The 13,106-nt window shown below is 42.0% G+C and overlaps 1 protein-coding gene across 50 annotated transcripts in view; it reads right to left on the bottom strand.

Moving 5' to 3' along the window:
* The window catches only part of CELF4 (CUGBP Elav-like family member 4), a 676,060-nt gene that overhangs the window by 243,867 nt on the left and 419,087 nt on the right, over positions 1-13,106 (bottom strand). For 22 of the 50 annotated variants that reach the window (XM_063422567.1, XM_063422590.1, XM_063422542.1 and 19 more), the window contains exon 4: positions 11,001-11,010. The exons of the other annotated variants lie outside the window; for them this stretch is intronic. In XM_063422567.1, the coding sequence (XP_063278637.1) occupies positions 11,001-11,010 (10 nt within the window). The remainder of the gene's footprint in view (positions 1-11,000; positions 11,011-13,106) is intronic. 50 annotated transcript variants of the gene reach the window in all.

The raw sequence follows: 13,106 nt of genomic DNA, 5'->3' as shown, positions 1-13,106 counted from the left end.
GGATGCTCATCACCTTGGGTTTGTAAGACGAACACCAGATAAAGAGAATCAATAATCTATCTCAGAGCAGCAAAAACATCAGAGCAAGCCCTTCCACACAACCCTCAAAGGCTCACAGTGAGTCACCATCAGCAAATGCGGATCTTGTCTGTGCCTCTCACGCTATCAGGATAACACACTAGAAATAACACTGCTATTTAGATCTTGCGTAGCATTTGTAGGAGGGAAACAAGCCTCTCAAAGCTCTTGGCAAAGGTGGTTGAGCATCACTATTCCCATTTTGCAGACTGGGAAAATGTGTTACCCTCAAAAGGGGTCTGTGAGAGAAGCTGGAGAAGCCCCCCCCTGAGCAGCTCAGTGCCCCAGCACCCCTACAGTCCCCTTGTCACCACAGCCATCAGCGAGGATGCCAGCTTTGGCTGCAGGTACTTAGGGTGGACAGTCATTCCAAACTCTCACCTCACCCATTTCCATGAATATTCCATTCCCAGGAGCCAGCTTTAGCCGTGCCAAGACAGAAAAGATGATTCCTGACACCAAAGGTCCAAAATGTCCCTGAAGAAGCAGGTAGTTGCACCTGATTGAAACGGGCATTGAGGAGCAAGCTTGGCTCTGCACCTACTGCTCAGCCACCATCTCTGCATGTAACCTTAATCATCTCACCTAAACCAGTGTTTTCTAACGTGAGTCTGTGAAATTAAATGTCTGCATCCTTACTCAGACATCAGAATAGCTGGCCATCATCTCAAAGTTGCTAAGCAACCATTGCCCATATGAGAGACGACGGGACAGGCAAACACACAGTGATAGTACCTCTGGCAAGCATCCCTCTGGTCCTTAAATACGGAAGAAATTTGCTGCCTCTAAGCACATGAGGATGAACTTTTTGACCTTAAATTCTTTGTGCCTCAGCCCTCCCTTCTATGAAATAATGTTGCACCTCACTGAGCATGGGCAGCTCAACAGCAGCAAGTCTGCAAAACATCCCAGACTGCTCGGATGAAAGAAACTGCAGCAGGAAACAGGCAAAACAAGAGAGAAAAGCAGGCAAGAGCAAGTGAAAGCCCTGATGTAACAATGCAACATTGGGGCAGTGCAGGGCACACGCAGTGCTCTTTTTTTCCTGTGGCTGTGATATGTAATTAAATCCTCATATTAATAATTGACACATCACAGATAAAACTGTGCTAAATTCAAGTGCTGATGAAAAGTTCTATAATAGGTGTTTGGAAAGCCATTGGGGCCTGGGGTGGGGAGGTGGAGGCTCACAAGCAGCTATGAAATTCAAAAAACATCTGGTGTGAGGGTGACCATTCTGGCTTCTGGCTAATAGGTCTATTTGCAGCTGGGCAAGCAGACTGACCAAAATATAGTGTGCTAGGATAGTTAGTGCCTGAGGGAGGGACCATGGCCCCCAGACTGCGTCTGGGGATGTACGAAGGTGTGTAAACAAGAATGCACTGGTCTCTTACCCTAAATACCTATCTGAGGATCAGTGTTTGTGATGTAGACTTTGGTGACACCATGTGTTCCTTGTTGGTTGGCCTTAGTGATTGAGAGAGATCCCAGCAACATTTACTTTAACAGCCACCAAAAAGTCAAGAATCTGGGTATTTTTTCATCTAGTACAATCTCCTGAATACAGCAAAATTAGGTATTTCAACCATCAGCTTCTATGTGCAACTGGTTTGCCTCTATTTAGGAGAATGCTTAATGGCATTTTTTGTCCATGGTTTCTGCTATTCTTCCCATGGCTTCCATAGAAATCTATCAAGAGGGTATCACAAAAACAGCTTTGAGGTACGCTCCTGTCTTTATGAGTATTTCATAGGGTTAGGAGAGGGAAAATGCTCCATGGTTCAGATCAAGAGGAACCTCAGTTGAACTGGGAGGAATGATGAGCAATGATGAGGGATTTAGAACCCTCTCCACACCTGCTGGGTGAAGCTCAATCCCCTGTGGGTCAGGAGGGTGGTGCCTGGTATGAAGAAGGAACATGGGATACAGTGCCTAGTGTGGTGCACCATGGTCGATAGCAGGGAAGAAGACAAAGAATTGTGGCAAGAAATAAAACAGGATGAAGGACATGATTAGGGATATTATTACAGTCCAAAGAAGAACTGAAACACTTGAATTTGGTCCATCCCAGACTGACTGGACATTTCAGTGGGATTCTTGTTGCCTTGCTCATCCAGGACTTTTTCCTAAACTCATATATTCCTTCGTTGTTATTACCATTTTCTGTCTACCTGCCCTGTTGACCTTAAACAGAATTTAAGAGATTCAGGAATTTCAAATAAATTAACACACCACTATATCAAAAGCACCCAGATGTAAAGAAAAAACTGACTTTGGTGGCAGAAATTTGGGCAAATTCTTACTGTTTGCAGATTCCAAGACAGGAATATTCAGTTGTTTTTTTGTGTGTGTAGCTCCAGCTCTCTGGCCTGACCCCACTCTTACCCTCCTTTCTCTTCTAGAAAATAAATTGAGAGAACTCCTGATGAGCAGGAACAGGAGAAAGCTCTGACATGTAAAATGGCAGCCTGTGCCAGGCTGCGCTTTCACAAACAACCCCCCCAGCGCTTGTGAAGGGGACAAAAGTGGGAAGAGAGAAAGCAGGAGCTATAAGCAGCTTGGCTATTTTGAGGTTCTGTTCCAGGCGAAACTGGTACTAAATTATTTACCAACCAATTGTGTGAAGGACTCAAATCCAATGGCATCCACATACGGCACTCATAACCTACTAACTGCATTAACTCAGCTGAGGATTAAAGGAGATTTGAATCAAAGTAATGGGAAAGAAATCATGTGCTGAAGTATTTAGATGTAGTCACTTTTCATGCTGCCTTGATGCCTAGGGACTCATCTTCCCCCTTCCCTGGCAAGTGGCTGCAGCCAGCTACTAACCATTGGTGCTGACAGCTTCCAGCTCAGCCAACCTTCCATTTTGGAGATCGAATTTGCAGAGATGCAGCTGGGTCCAGGAGGAAAAAAAAAGAAAAATAAAACCAAAAATGCAAACCAACAACAAAACCAAGAAAACAGACAAAGAGAAAGGAAAATAAAATAAACCCCCTAGTGCTTTGGGGACTATTTGAATTAGTAGCAGGGGGCTGGCAGTGGAAAGGGAAAGTCTGTTAAGTGTCTCCCAACTTTTCCCAAATGATTCTGCTAACCAGCTGACATCTATTACTGGATTACTGCCTGATGGGATGGGGAAACGAATATGAATAGTAATAGGGCAGAGAGCTGGAGCAGTTAATTTGTGAATGAACAGCCAACTGCTGCGGTTCTGGAAACAGACACTCTTCCCCTTGACTGAGGGAGGAGGAGAAGGAGGGGATCTTAGAATTTTGGAAAAAATAGGGGGGTCAGTGACTACCTTTAAGATGCCCTCCTATATTTTACCAGTACTAGAGACCTGCTACACCAAAGCAGGATTTCAAAGGTGTAAATTTAGTAGCCTATCTCCAGTACTGATAGGCTCCAGTGCTGCATGGTGAAGGGGAGAACTGAGCATGGGAACTCCCTTTGTTTTCTTCTCCAGAGATCAGCTGTGCTGAGGAAGAGCTATGTGAGTGAAACAATTAGAAGTACAGAATGGGACAAAGGCAGTATGCAGAAGTCACAGACGTAAGGATTAGGATTTAGGCCAATGCTGAGTTACCTGGTATACACCCTCAGCATGCCCTTTTTGTTATTGTACACAGGGGGAAGTCCAGACCTTGTAATCAGGCAACATCTTAATGCAGATGCAATGCAGAGGATCCTCAAATGGGTGTCAGAGAGCCTTTGTCTTTGAAAGGGAGCTTCATCCCCTGGATCACCACTCAGATACTGCATGGAGTGGTGTTTGGTGACAGTGGTGGTGGGCAAGAGGGTTGTTTCTGCAGAGCCAGTCAACCAAGGACTCGATCTGCCCCTGCATAGTTAAACCCTGGGAATCATCATATGCTCAGCTCATATCTGGGCCTTGCGTTACAGTGAGAGGGGTGCTTTGCCAAAGATGTTGAGGTCACATCTCTTCTGAGAATGTTACACTGGGATATTTTTAAGCTTTTTTTTGAGCAGCAGTCATCACAGACAGATGGGATAAGAGAGTGCTGGTCAACAGTTTATCTGAAGGACACCAGTGCTGAGGATGCAGACCTGCACTCTGGGGCAGTCAGGGGTTGAGGGATGGGAGCAGGCACCTCTCACTGAGTCACCTTTGCTGCAGCCTTATTTAAAACTGAACCTAAAATCTTTATTCGCTCCCAATACCCTATGTAATGCGGAGTTCTTACATGTCAATGGTCATGACAGTTTCAAAGGGCATTGTTTACTCTTACTAGTAAAAAGTGTCAGGATGAGACCTTAATGAGGGGAGAGGAAGGAACCAAACATTTCAGGTTGGGGTTGAAAGCTCCAAACATAACAACTGGTCTAGACTTTCCACAAATCCCATAGTAAATGAAATCCAGTGGAACTTTCTATTAATTTTATACTGCAAATGTTTCTTTTTCCTCTCTTGTATGACAACCCTACAAGACAGATCAATACATATCTCTTATACTTTGCTTACTTTAGGAAACAGAGGCATGGGCAGCAGGAAGAGGGGCGTGACTTGCTCTGGAGAGGCTGGGTTCAGACTGGCATTTTAACCTCAGCCCTGGCACAGGAAGGTGCCAGGACTGACTGAAGTCCCAGGAGCTGGCCAGTGTCAGCTGCAAACAGGGTTGCCTGAAGGATGAGAGAGATGCACTGCAGTGCTAGGGTGTAGGGAGAGCTACACCTGCACCTCTACCCCAATATATTCAGCACCAGCTACAAAAACGCCTTTTCCAAACTGCCCAACAACCCTCAGCAAATCTTGTTTGAAAACTACAGTCCATTCCTGTCTGTGTGAATGATTAATTCTATGGACTTGCATGTACAGATGAGGGCTCATCAATATCTTTAAATGGTGATGGTTCTCGAATGCTTCACCTAATTTCAATGAATTTGCAAACCCCATTTCGTTTTACTTGAGCGTGTCCCCCAAGGGCTTAGGTTGTGCAGTTTCTCTGAAAAAGTGTTTTGCTTTAGATCTGTGCTTTGGAGCTGGTTAACCACCTACGTAGCCTGTCATTTGGGAAATGTGAGGGTTTTTTTTTAAATAGTCTTAAATCTTACCAAAACATAATTCCTAAATGAAATTCCTTCTGCTAACTAATAATGACTGCTAAGTCATGGAGTCATTGTTGGAAAGGGCAGTGGGTGGAGGATAGCAAAGCTGAGCTCAATGTTCCTATTTGGAGTGGACAGCTTTTTATTCAGTAATAAAAAAGTCACAGAGTGTTTAAATTGTGTTTTCCTGTATCTCAACTTTCAGCCTTTTTAGAGTTTTACTTTCCTGTAGAGTGAAACAATTGATTCAAAACCACACTGACCTTCTTTTGTTAATAATAATATTATTAATAATAATAATAATAAATATAAATAACACAAAAAAGCAGTGTTCATTAGCATCTCTTAAACAAAAGGAAACATTTAAAATTGTGCAGATGCCATTACATTCCCTTAAGCCGACACCTTATGAAAGCAGGGTCTAAACAAAAAACCCAGAACTTTTAAGTAGAGTCCTCATATATTTTAACTTTTAATCATCCCATCAAGCGGATTACATAAACAAAAACGTTGCAATTTATTTGGCTAAGGGAGGAAGGTGACACGGAAACTTTAAACACATTCAAGGATTGGCTGTGATGAAAAAACAAAAATCTGGTCAAGAAGGAGGTATAGCTCTAAGTCAGGCCTTCCTTTGGACTACCTTGATTCTATGTGACCTGTAGTCCCTCATCGTGAACAGACCCCAAATCTGGAAATGAAACAAGGTTTAATACACACTGGAATTGAACTGTCTGTCTCTTCTTACTATTTGGGGTACTAGAGAATGTGCAGAGGAGGGCAACACAGCTGGGGAAAGGAAGGTTCATTTGGACATCAGGAAGAAATTTTTTCATGCAAAAGATTGTCAAGCATGCTTTCCGAGGAAAGTTTAGGAAAGTTCTGGAGTCACCCTGCCTGGAGGTATGTGTAGATGTGTAGATGTGGTGCTCAGGGAAAGGGTTTAATGATGGAATTGGTTGTGCTGGTTAAGAGTTGGACTAAATGATTTTAAATTTTTTTTAACCTAATCCAATTCTATGATTCTCTGAATCTATTCTAGCATAATATCTGAAATACTGGATAGAAACCCATAAAAGACCCCCCAAAAACCCCCAAACCACAAAACACAAAAAACCCAAAACAAACAAGCAAACAGCCCCAAAAAACTCAAAAAACCAACTCAAAAATCCCCGCTCAGATTTGAATTCTTAATTCAAGGTTTTTGTTATTTTTGGCCCAAGTCTAACGATCTCGAATACTGATACAACTTGGAACAAGATCCAGTAAAACCTTTACTTTTCATATCATCAAATCTCCATCTGCTGTCAGATATCAGTCTTCAATTTTGTTTTTACCCCTTGCACTTGAGAGTTACAATTTGAGTACCAAAAGCCATACAAAACACAGATGAATCATATAGGCAGGTTAGGGCGAACAGCTCTTGTATTAGTCACAAAAACCTGAAAAATGAGATGAATTATGTGCATGCCAGTCGTTGGGAGAAGATTCATTAGACTGCTGGGCCTTGAGCTTGGTTAAAATCACGCCCTTTTAAATCACCCTGGAGAGGTGTTCTGGTGCTGGAGATTATTCTCCAGAGAGTGACTGAGAGCACTGGGGTCTAGGCAGGCTCTGACATGGTCAGCAATATGACCTTGGAAAAGTAATTCCCACCTCTGTGCCTTTGTTTACCCTCTCATCTTCTCTGTACATCCTGGCAGAATCTGCAGATCAAGAACTACTGCACCTTATCAGGAGTGAATACATGGCTTAGGACCCACAAACCACTTGCAGCAAGCACCTGGAATTGTCACCAGAAAGCAAATGGTGGTGCTGAGCCCACACATGCCCAAAAGGCAGAGAAACGACAGTACCAAGGCAGGATTCCCTTTGCAAAAATCTTTCAGAGTGAAAATGTAGTGAGGAAATTGCATTGGTCTTGTGAATTAAACTGGAGTTTAATTAATCAACACAAACCTAAGAGGGAGGGAATGGTGAGCTAAGACCTTACCTGCCACACATAAATGGACACTGGCCCAAAAGCCGCAGAAATTTTACAAAACTTTCAAGGAGCAACACATATATAAGCCAGAGGCTGCATGTAACCAGCAGGCAAGATACAAGGAGCTTATTAAATGTTAAGTATAAACAAATACAAAAAATGAAATTAAAGAGAGAAAAGAGCTGAGATCAATACTCTCTCAAATACCTGTCTTATCAAGCCTGGCAAGCTGATCGCAGTCCAACCAAAATGACCTGCTGTGAATGATTCCCAATCCTTTTCTCCTTCATTTTTATTTTTTCATTCCTGAACTCAGATAATCTTTTATTGATATGATACACGCCTGTAAGAACAATGCTGCAGAGATAGTGGGCTTGCATCATTTCACAGGCAATGTCATGTTCAGGACTTTTGCATCCTGCCCACCAAAATACAGAGTGGCACAGGCAGGATTTTCAAAGGACTCTAACAGGCAACTAAATAAGTAGGAAAGGTATTTTTATGCTCAGTGCTGTTAATCTGTATTGGAGGATGATTTGGCTCTTTGTTTATTACTTCCAGTTTAACAAAGGTGAATCTGAAACTTGGAAAAACCAAACTCAGTAGGAAAAATCCCCTTATAGCCACCTTGTTGTCACTGAAGAGAATAAGTGAACATAATTAACCAGCAAGGGTAATTAACTATTGAGGCTAGGGATGAGGAAACCTCTCCCTTGCTATGAGACTTTTCAAGGCAATTAAGTACCTCTGGCTGAGCCATACATTGTGGGACAGATGCAAGAATCACTAGCTGGAATTCAGCACTGTGTGTGAGGCCAGGAAGAAATGTCAAAGGCTACTCCTGCCTTCAACCCTCTAAGGAAAAAGTGCAAAAATTGGAAGTGTTGTCGCTACTTGTATCAGCCCTTAGCTTTATACTCCCAGTACAGGAGACCAGAGATTATCCATACAATTGCAGCTCCATCTCTTTTCTGACTAAGGAGTTGCAGCTTCTATATAGAGCTGGATTTTCTGAGTTTTCCATCCAAATTTTCTCCCTTGAAATAGAAAACAAAACAAAAAACTCCTCCCTGCCTCACATTTGACTCTCCAACTCAAAGAAACTTGAGTAGTAATGTCAAGGAAGCCTATTTAAATGGCACTGTTTTGACACAGTAACCAACCTGATTCAAACCAAATGATTGCATGAATGCTTTGCATGAATTCAATAACTCATGGGCACCTTCTAATTGTATGAGTTTGGTATGTTGGATATTATGAGGTAACATCATAGAAAACTCAAGGAGCTCCACAAGGCAGAACCGAGTTCTGAAATACTTCAGATCTAGAGGATGTTTTGATTAGATTCAAAATCATGCATAGAAGTCATTGTCATGGAAAGCCTTGTTGGTCCCTTGGTTGCTTGGATGTAGGGATGTTTAGGCAGAGATAGCAGAGCAGCAGCCTACAGTCATTAGTGTTGTCAATATCTTCCTCAACTACCCTTTGTAAATAAAGAAATTTTTCTCACATTGTCACCTTCATTAAGTTCGCCGCCATTCAAAATCCTCATCATGTTGTCAGCTCCTTATGCAATCTCTTTTTACCTCTCCAACTATCACCACTTATTCACCTTTAACTTCACTCACTTAGCATTACTTTACTTGCCAAGTGGAAAGTGTGGCCTCCTATATAGGGTTTATCACCCCTAAAGGGAACATCTTGGGCTTTCAGGTCTAATATCTCATTCAGTTTGCCAAAGCATGCTGAGATGAGTCAAAGGACAAAACAATTGTCTTTCCCGAGAGGTCTACTGGACTAGGGGGTTGGATTTCTCTTTTCTGCCCTCTCTTATCTTTTCAAATCCTTCTATTCTCTTTCACTTAGGAGGAAAAAGGAAGCGAGAAAGTCCACAAAAGTATCACAGAACTTGGAAAATAAGAGAAGCTCTAAGAAAAACCTAATAAAGATGATGATGTTACTCTAGGAATAACCCTTATTCAGAAAGAGACCTGAATTTCACAAAGACACAGCGTGATGAGTTCCAAAAAAGATACCAAGTGGCATCAGTGCATGTTTTTCTAAGAAAGTCAAATGCAGAGAGCTTGGGATCACACCTGATTTTATTGTAGGGAGTTATAAATATCCCTGTCACTGAACAGAGTTAATATGGTACTACCAGTTTACACTATCGTTGTTGCCCAGTGGGTTGGATAAGATATCCAAGAGCTGGTCAACTTCAAACGAACGTGGCAGGGCCCAGGAACATCACCCAGCTCTCAAGTGCATGCACAAAGGGTAGGACATGAGCATCAGTCTTTGAATCTGTGCAGACTAAGATTGTATCACCCTGCAGTTGTCATCCTTCCAAATATAGAAGGGGATTCACTGACAAGCTCAACTTATTTCTGCTGCTGACCTTTACTGAGTTGCACAATTGGTTTCCTGAACTGAAGAGCACTCAGATTCACAGTTTACTATGCACCGGCTGTCTCCACTTTTATGGTTTGCACTTTTACTTTATTATCTTTAATTTTCTTCTTCCAACTCTTGAGTGGGTATTAGAAAGTCAATACAAAACCGATTCCGGCCTTTTATTCTAAAATAACAGCACTAAGCTTGTTTATTTACACCGAGACAAGATGATATTTGTGACAGCCTTGTCAATAGTTCAATGGCATGACGCTAACTTTTTTCTTTAAACTCAAATGCACTTTATTTATGTGTGTTTCTCTGTCTCTCCAGATTAATGCTTGTTTTCTACAATCAATATCAATAATCTCCAAAGAGCTGAAAAACTTCTCAGACAACAGTTGGTGAGCAAGGCATTTGGCCTTTGAATGCCTCACCCTAGGGTAGGGATGTGCCAATTCCCATGAATGAAGGGTCAGCTGCCCTGAATTTGCAGTTTTCAACTTAGTTGACGAGGACCCTTTGGCAGTTCTTATCAGCCATCAGAGATCCTTGTCTTTCAGTCCTATACCTTTGTCTAAATCCTGTGTCTTTCTGTGCCTCAGTTTCCCTCTTGTAAAAATGGATGGATGTAAAACAATGCACTTGTTGTTTATAGATATTAGCTGGCAACACCATCCATATTTTCAAATTTTAAGCCTGAGAGTGAACAGAGGATCTGTATATACCCATTTTCCACAAAATCAATGGAAAATGTCTTCTAGCAGAGGCAAAACCCCAAACCATTAATAATGTATGTAATAGCTCCCCAAAAAACATAGCATTGTGGCTAAAGCCAGAAGAATGGTTGCTCATATGAACTATGCAAACCTCTCAAGCCTGAGGAATGGGTAATTCAATTGACGCTGCTCTAACAACTCCCTTCTTCTTGGCTGATATAAAGAAAATCCCCAGCTTATTTTGTCTCAGATCCCCAGACAGCTGTGATGAAAACTGGAGGACTTCTTATGCTATCTTTATCTTTTCTTAGGTGCAGGCTATCCATGCCTTGCAAGATGGACCCTTGGTTCTTTATTCAGACCTGTCTAATCTTTGAGTCATCAAGTTATGGCTCTGAATTTTATTTGAACACCTTGAAAAAGACATTAGAGTGTTGCTTAAATCCAGTTTATTTTCATTCCACATGAAATCTGTGGAAAAAAATTAGTCCCATAGCTCAAGATAACGCTCACTCCAAGTCCTGACATTTGGGACATCTAACCCTGATGTCCAGTTCAGACATAAGCTATACTTTCCCAATCTCACTTGTTCCTGCACACTTTTCCCTGTTTTACCCAGAACAAAAGGGTTTTTGTCCCATCTGCTAGCCCAGGGCATCATTTTGCCCAAAGTTTGTCTTAGACCTGTTCTGAAAACTTACTGGGTTTTCTGTCCTGTAGGAAGTATTGCTCATCGTTGTGATGCCCTGCTCCACAAGCAGCTGCCTTCTTATACCAGCTCCAAACAGCTTTTTGCCAGTTTCTGTAAGGACACTGTGGAGAGAAGGTGTGCAAAAGGGCAGAGGTAGGTTGTGAATTATTTTTGAACTCTGATTAGTGGTAAAGTGGTGCCTGGGAATAAATGCTAACTGTGGAACTCAGATGTGGCTGGATGATTATTTATCATCTCCTGTTGACCCTAAAAGTTGATAAAGCTCCTGTACTGCCCTTCTTTGAGATTCCTCTTTCCTCTCTAAAGCAGTGTGATTAAAATACCCTAGTTCAGGTCCAGCCTATTTGGATGGTGCCATGGGCCTCTTCCCCATGGATTTTTTCACACTGGCTGCCGGCCAATCAAGGCTTCAGCAATCTGATCAGCTGCATGATTTAATGAACCCTGCTTTCATGGGGAAGGGCACATTCTTTTATAAAAACTGGTGAGCTATCACATTTCACAGGATGACCTCTACCTTCATAAGATGATGGGAGAAAATTGGTTTTGGAAATTGAGGAGGATTGCATCTTGTGAAACAGAATCCAGAGAGTGACACAGAGACCACCTTTCCATTCCAGTCCATTTAATTTTCAGGTTTTGGTTTTGATGGGGAGCTAAATATAGTTTGGGTCACTAGACCAGAAGCACAAATAATTAACAATGAAAGAAACCTCTCTCCAACTCCACTTCTTTACTCTGAGAAACTCTCACAGCAGATGTACTATGCTCAATGGTGAATACAGAAAAAGAGCTTGTCCCCCATGCTTCTGCAACAGCAATCTTTAAGGAGAGAAGTGTACTTCCATTAACGATGTCCTGCAATATTGTGTTGTTGCTTCTGGTCTTCCCAAAAGATAGACTTGAAGTGGCAGAATGCAATGCAGTCATGAAGACTTGGACACAGAGATTATGTCTGTGGTCCAAAGTTTGGGACCAGTGTAATTTTTAGGGTGCTAGCCCTAATTCTGGAGGGAAATAGTGAGAAATAGTTAATGATCAGAAGAGGTAGAGATTAACTTTGAGAGCTGTTTAGAGAACTTAAGAAAGATTCTCTTTCATGAGGTCATAAACTTGGTGCTCTAGGCTAAATAGAGTCTGGCAGGCATGTTTGTTCAGGATACATTTATTACTGAGCTATCCAGGGACATCCACAATTACTGTCAGGAGTTGTCTGATGATTAAAGAGCAGAATGAGCAAAACAGAAGATTAAAGGTGCAGAACAAGGAGCAGTGATGTCTGTCTTCACTGAGAGTTCCCAACTGACAGGAGATTTTGAGCTGCTCAGGAATCTCTGTGTATGGGGGTGTGTGTATGATGAAATTTGCTGTACATTTCTTAGACAGCTACTGCCCAGTTTTCATAACCTTTACATGTGTAACAGACCACCAAAGGGCACAGCTCCTGTGGTCTGCACCCTTGGTTCTTCAGAGATCCTGTTGCGAAGAATTTGGACACTAGCAGAGACATAGAAATGTTGCTCAAATATCAGCTTTTCTGTGATGCCTTCTGTAGTCCCTACAGAATTTCCTGCTCATTTGACTTTGAATATTCCTGGAAGAAGACTGCAAGTGGCAGAAGTACCATTATTTTCTGCTACCTAGTGTCTTTCCCTAGTATTTCCTGGCTTCTAGTTTACTCTAATCCTTTTACTGTGATTCAGGGTGAACACTTTTGCAGGGGTATTGTGGTCATACTTCCCTTATAGTGGAAGTGCAGTGACTGGAGAGAACCTGCTAGATTCCATCTGAAATGGAGGGGAAAAGGTTTCCCTTGTGTGTGTTCATTCACTGTCCCTGCAAAGCCAGACCTACCAGGACTTTCTTCTCCTGTGGAGCTCTCTGAAGATGACTAACAGTGATAAAAGCTCTTCATTCAAAATGTGAATTAACTGAAATGTGTATAAGGGCCTGAAAGCATAGCAACCCCTATATAATCACTAGGATCCATTCTGAACAGCCAAAATGAGAGGGAAAATTAAAGAAATAAGGTTCAATCTGTAAACTGTGGAGGGAAAAGAGATGTCCCAAAACGTTTGCTCCTGGAAATAATGAGATGGCAATGGAAGAGGAATGTTTTCTAGTACAGGTTGCAGCTGGCACAATTCAG

This window comes from Prinia subflava, chromosome Z (assembly GCF_021018805.1).
Source record: "Prinia subflava isolate CZ2003 ecotype Zambia chromosome Z, Cam_Psub_1.2, whole genome shotgun sequence".
NCBI classification, from domain to species: Eukaryota; Metazoa; Chordata; class Aves; order Passeriformes; family Cisticolidae; genus Prinia; species Prinia subflava.
The sequence above is the reverse complement of the archived record's forward strand: the minus strand, read 5'-3'. Positions and strand labels throughout refer to the sequence as shown.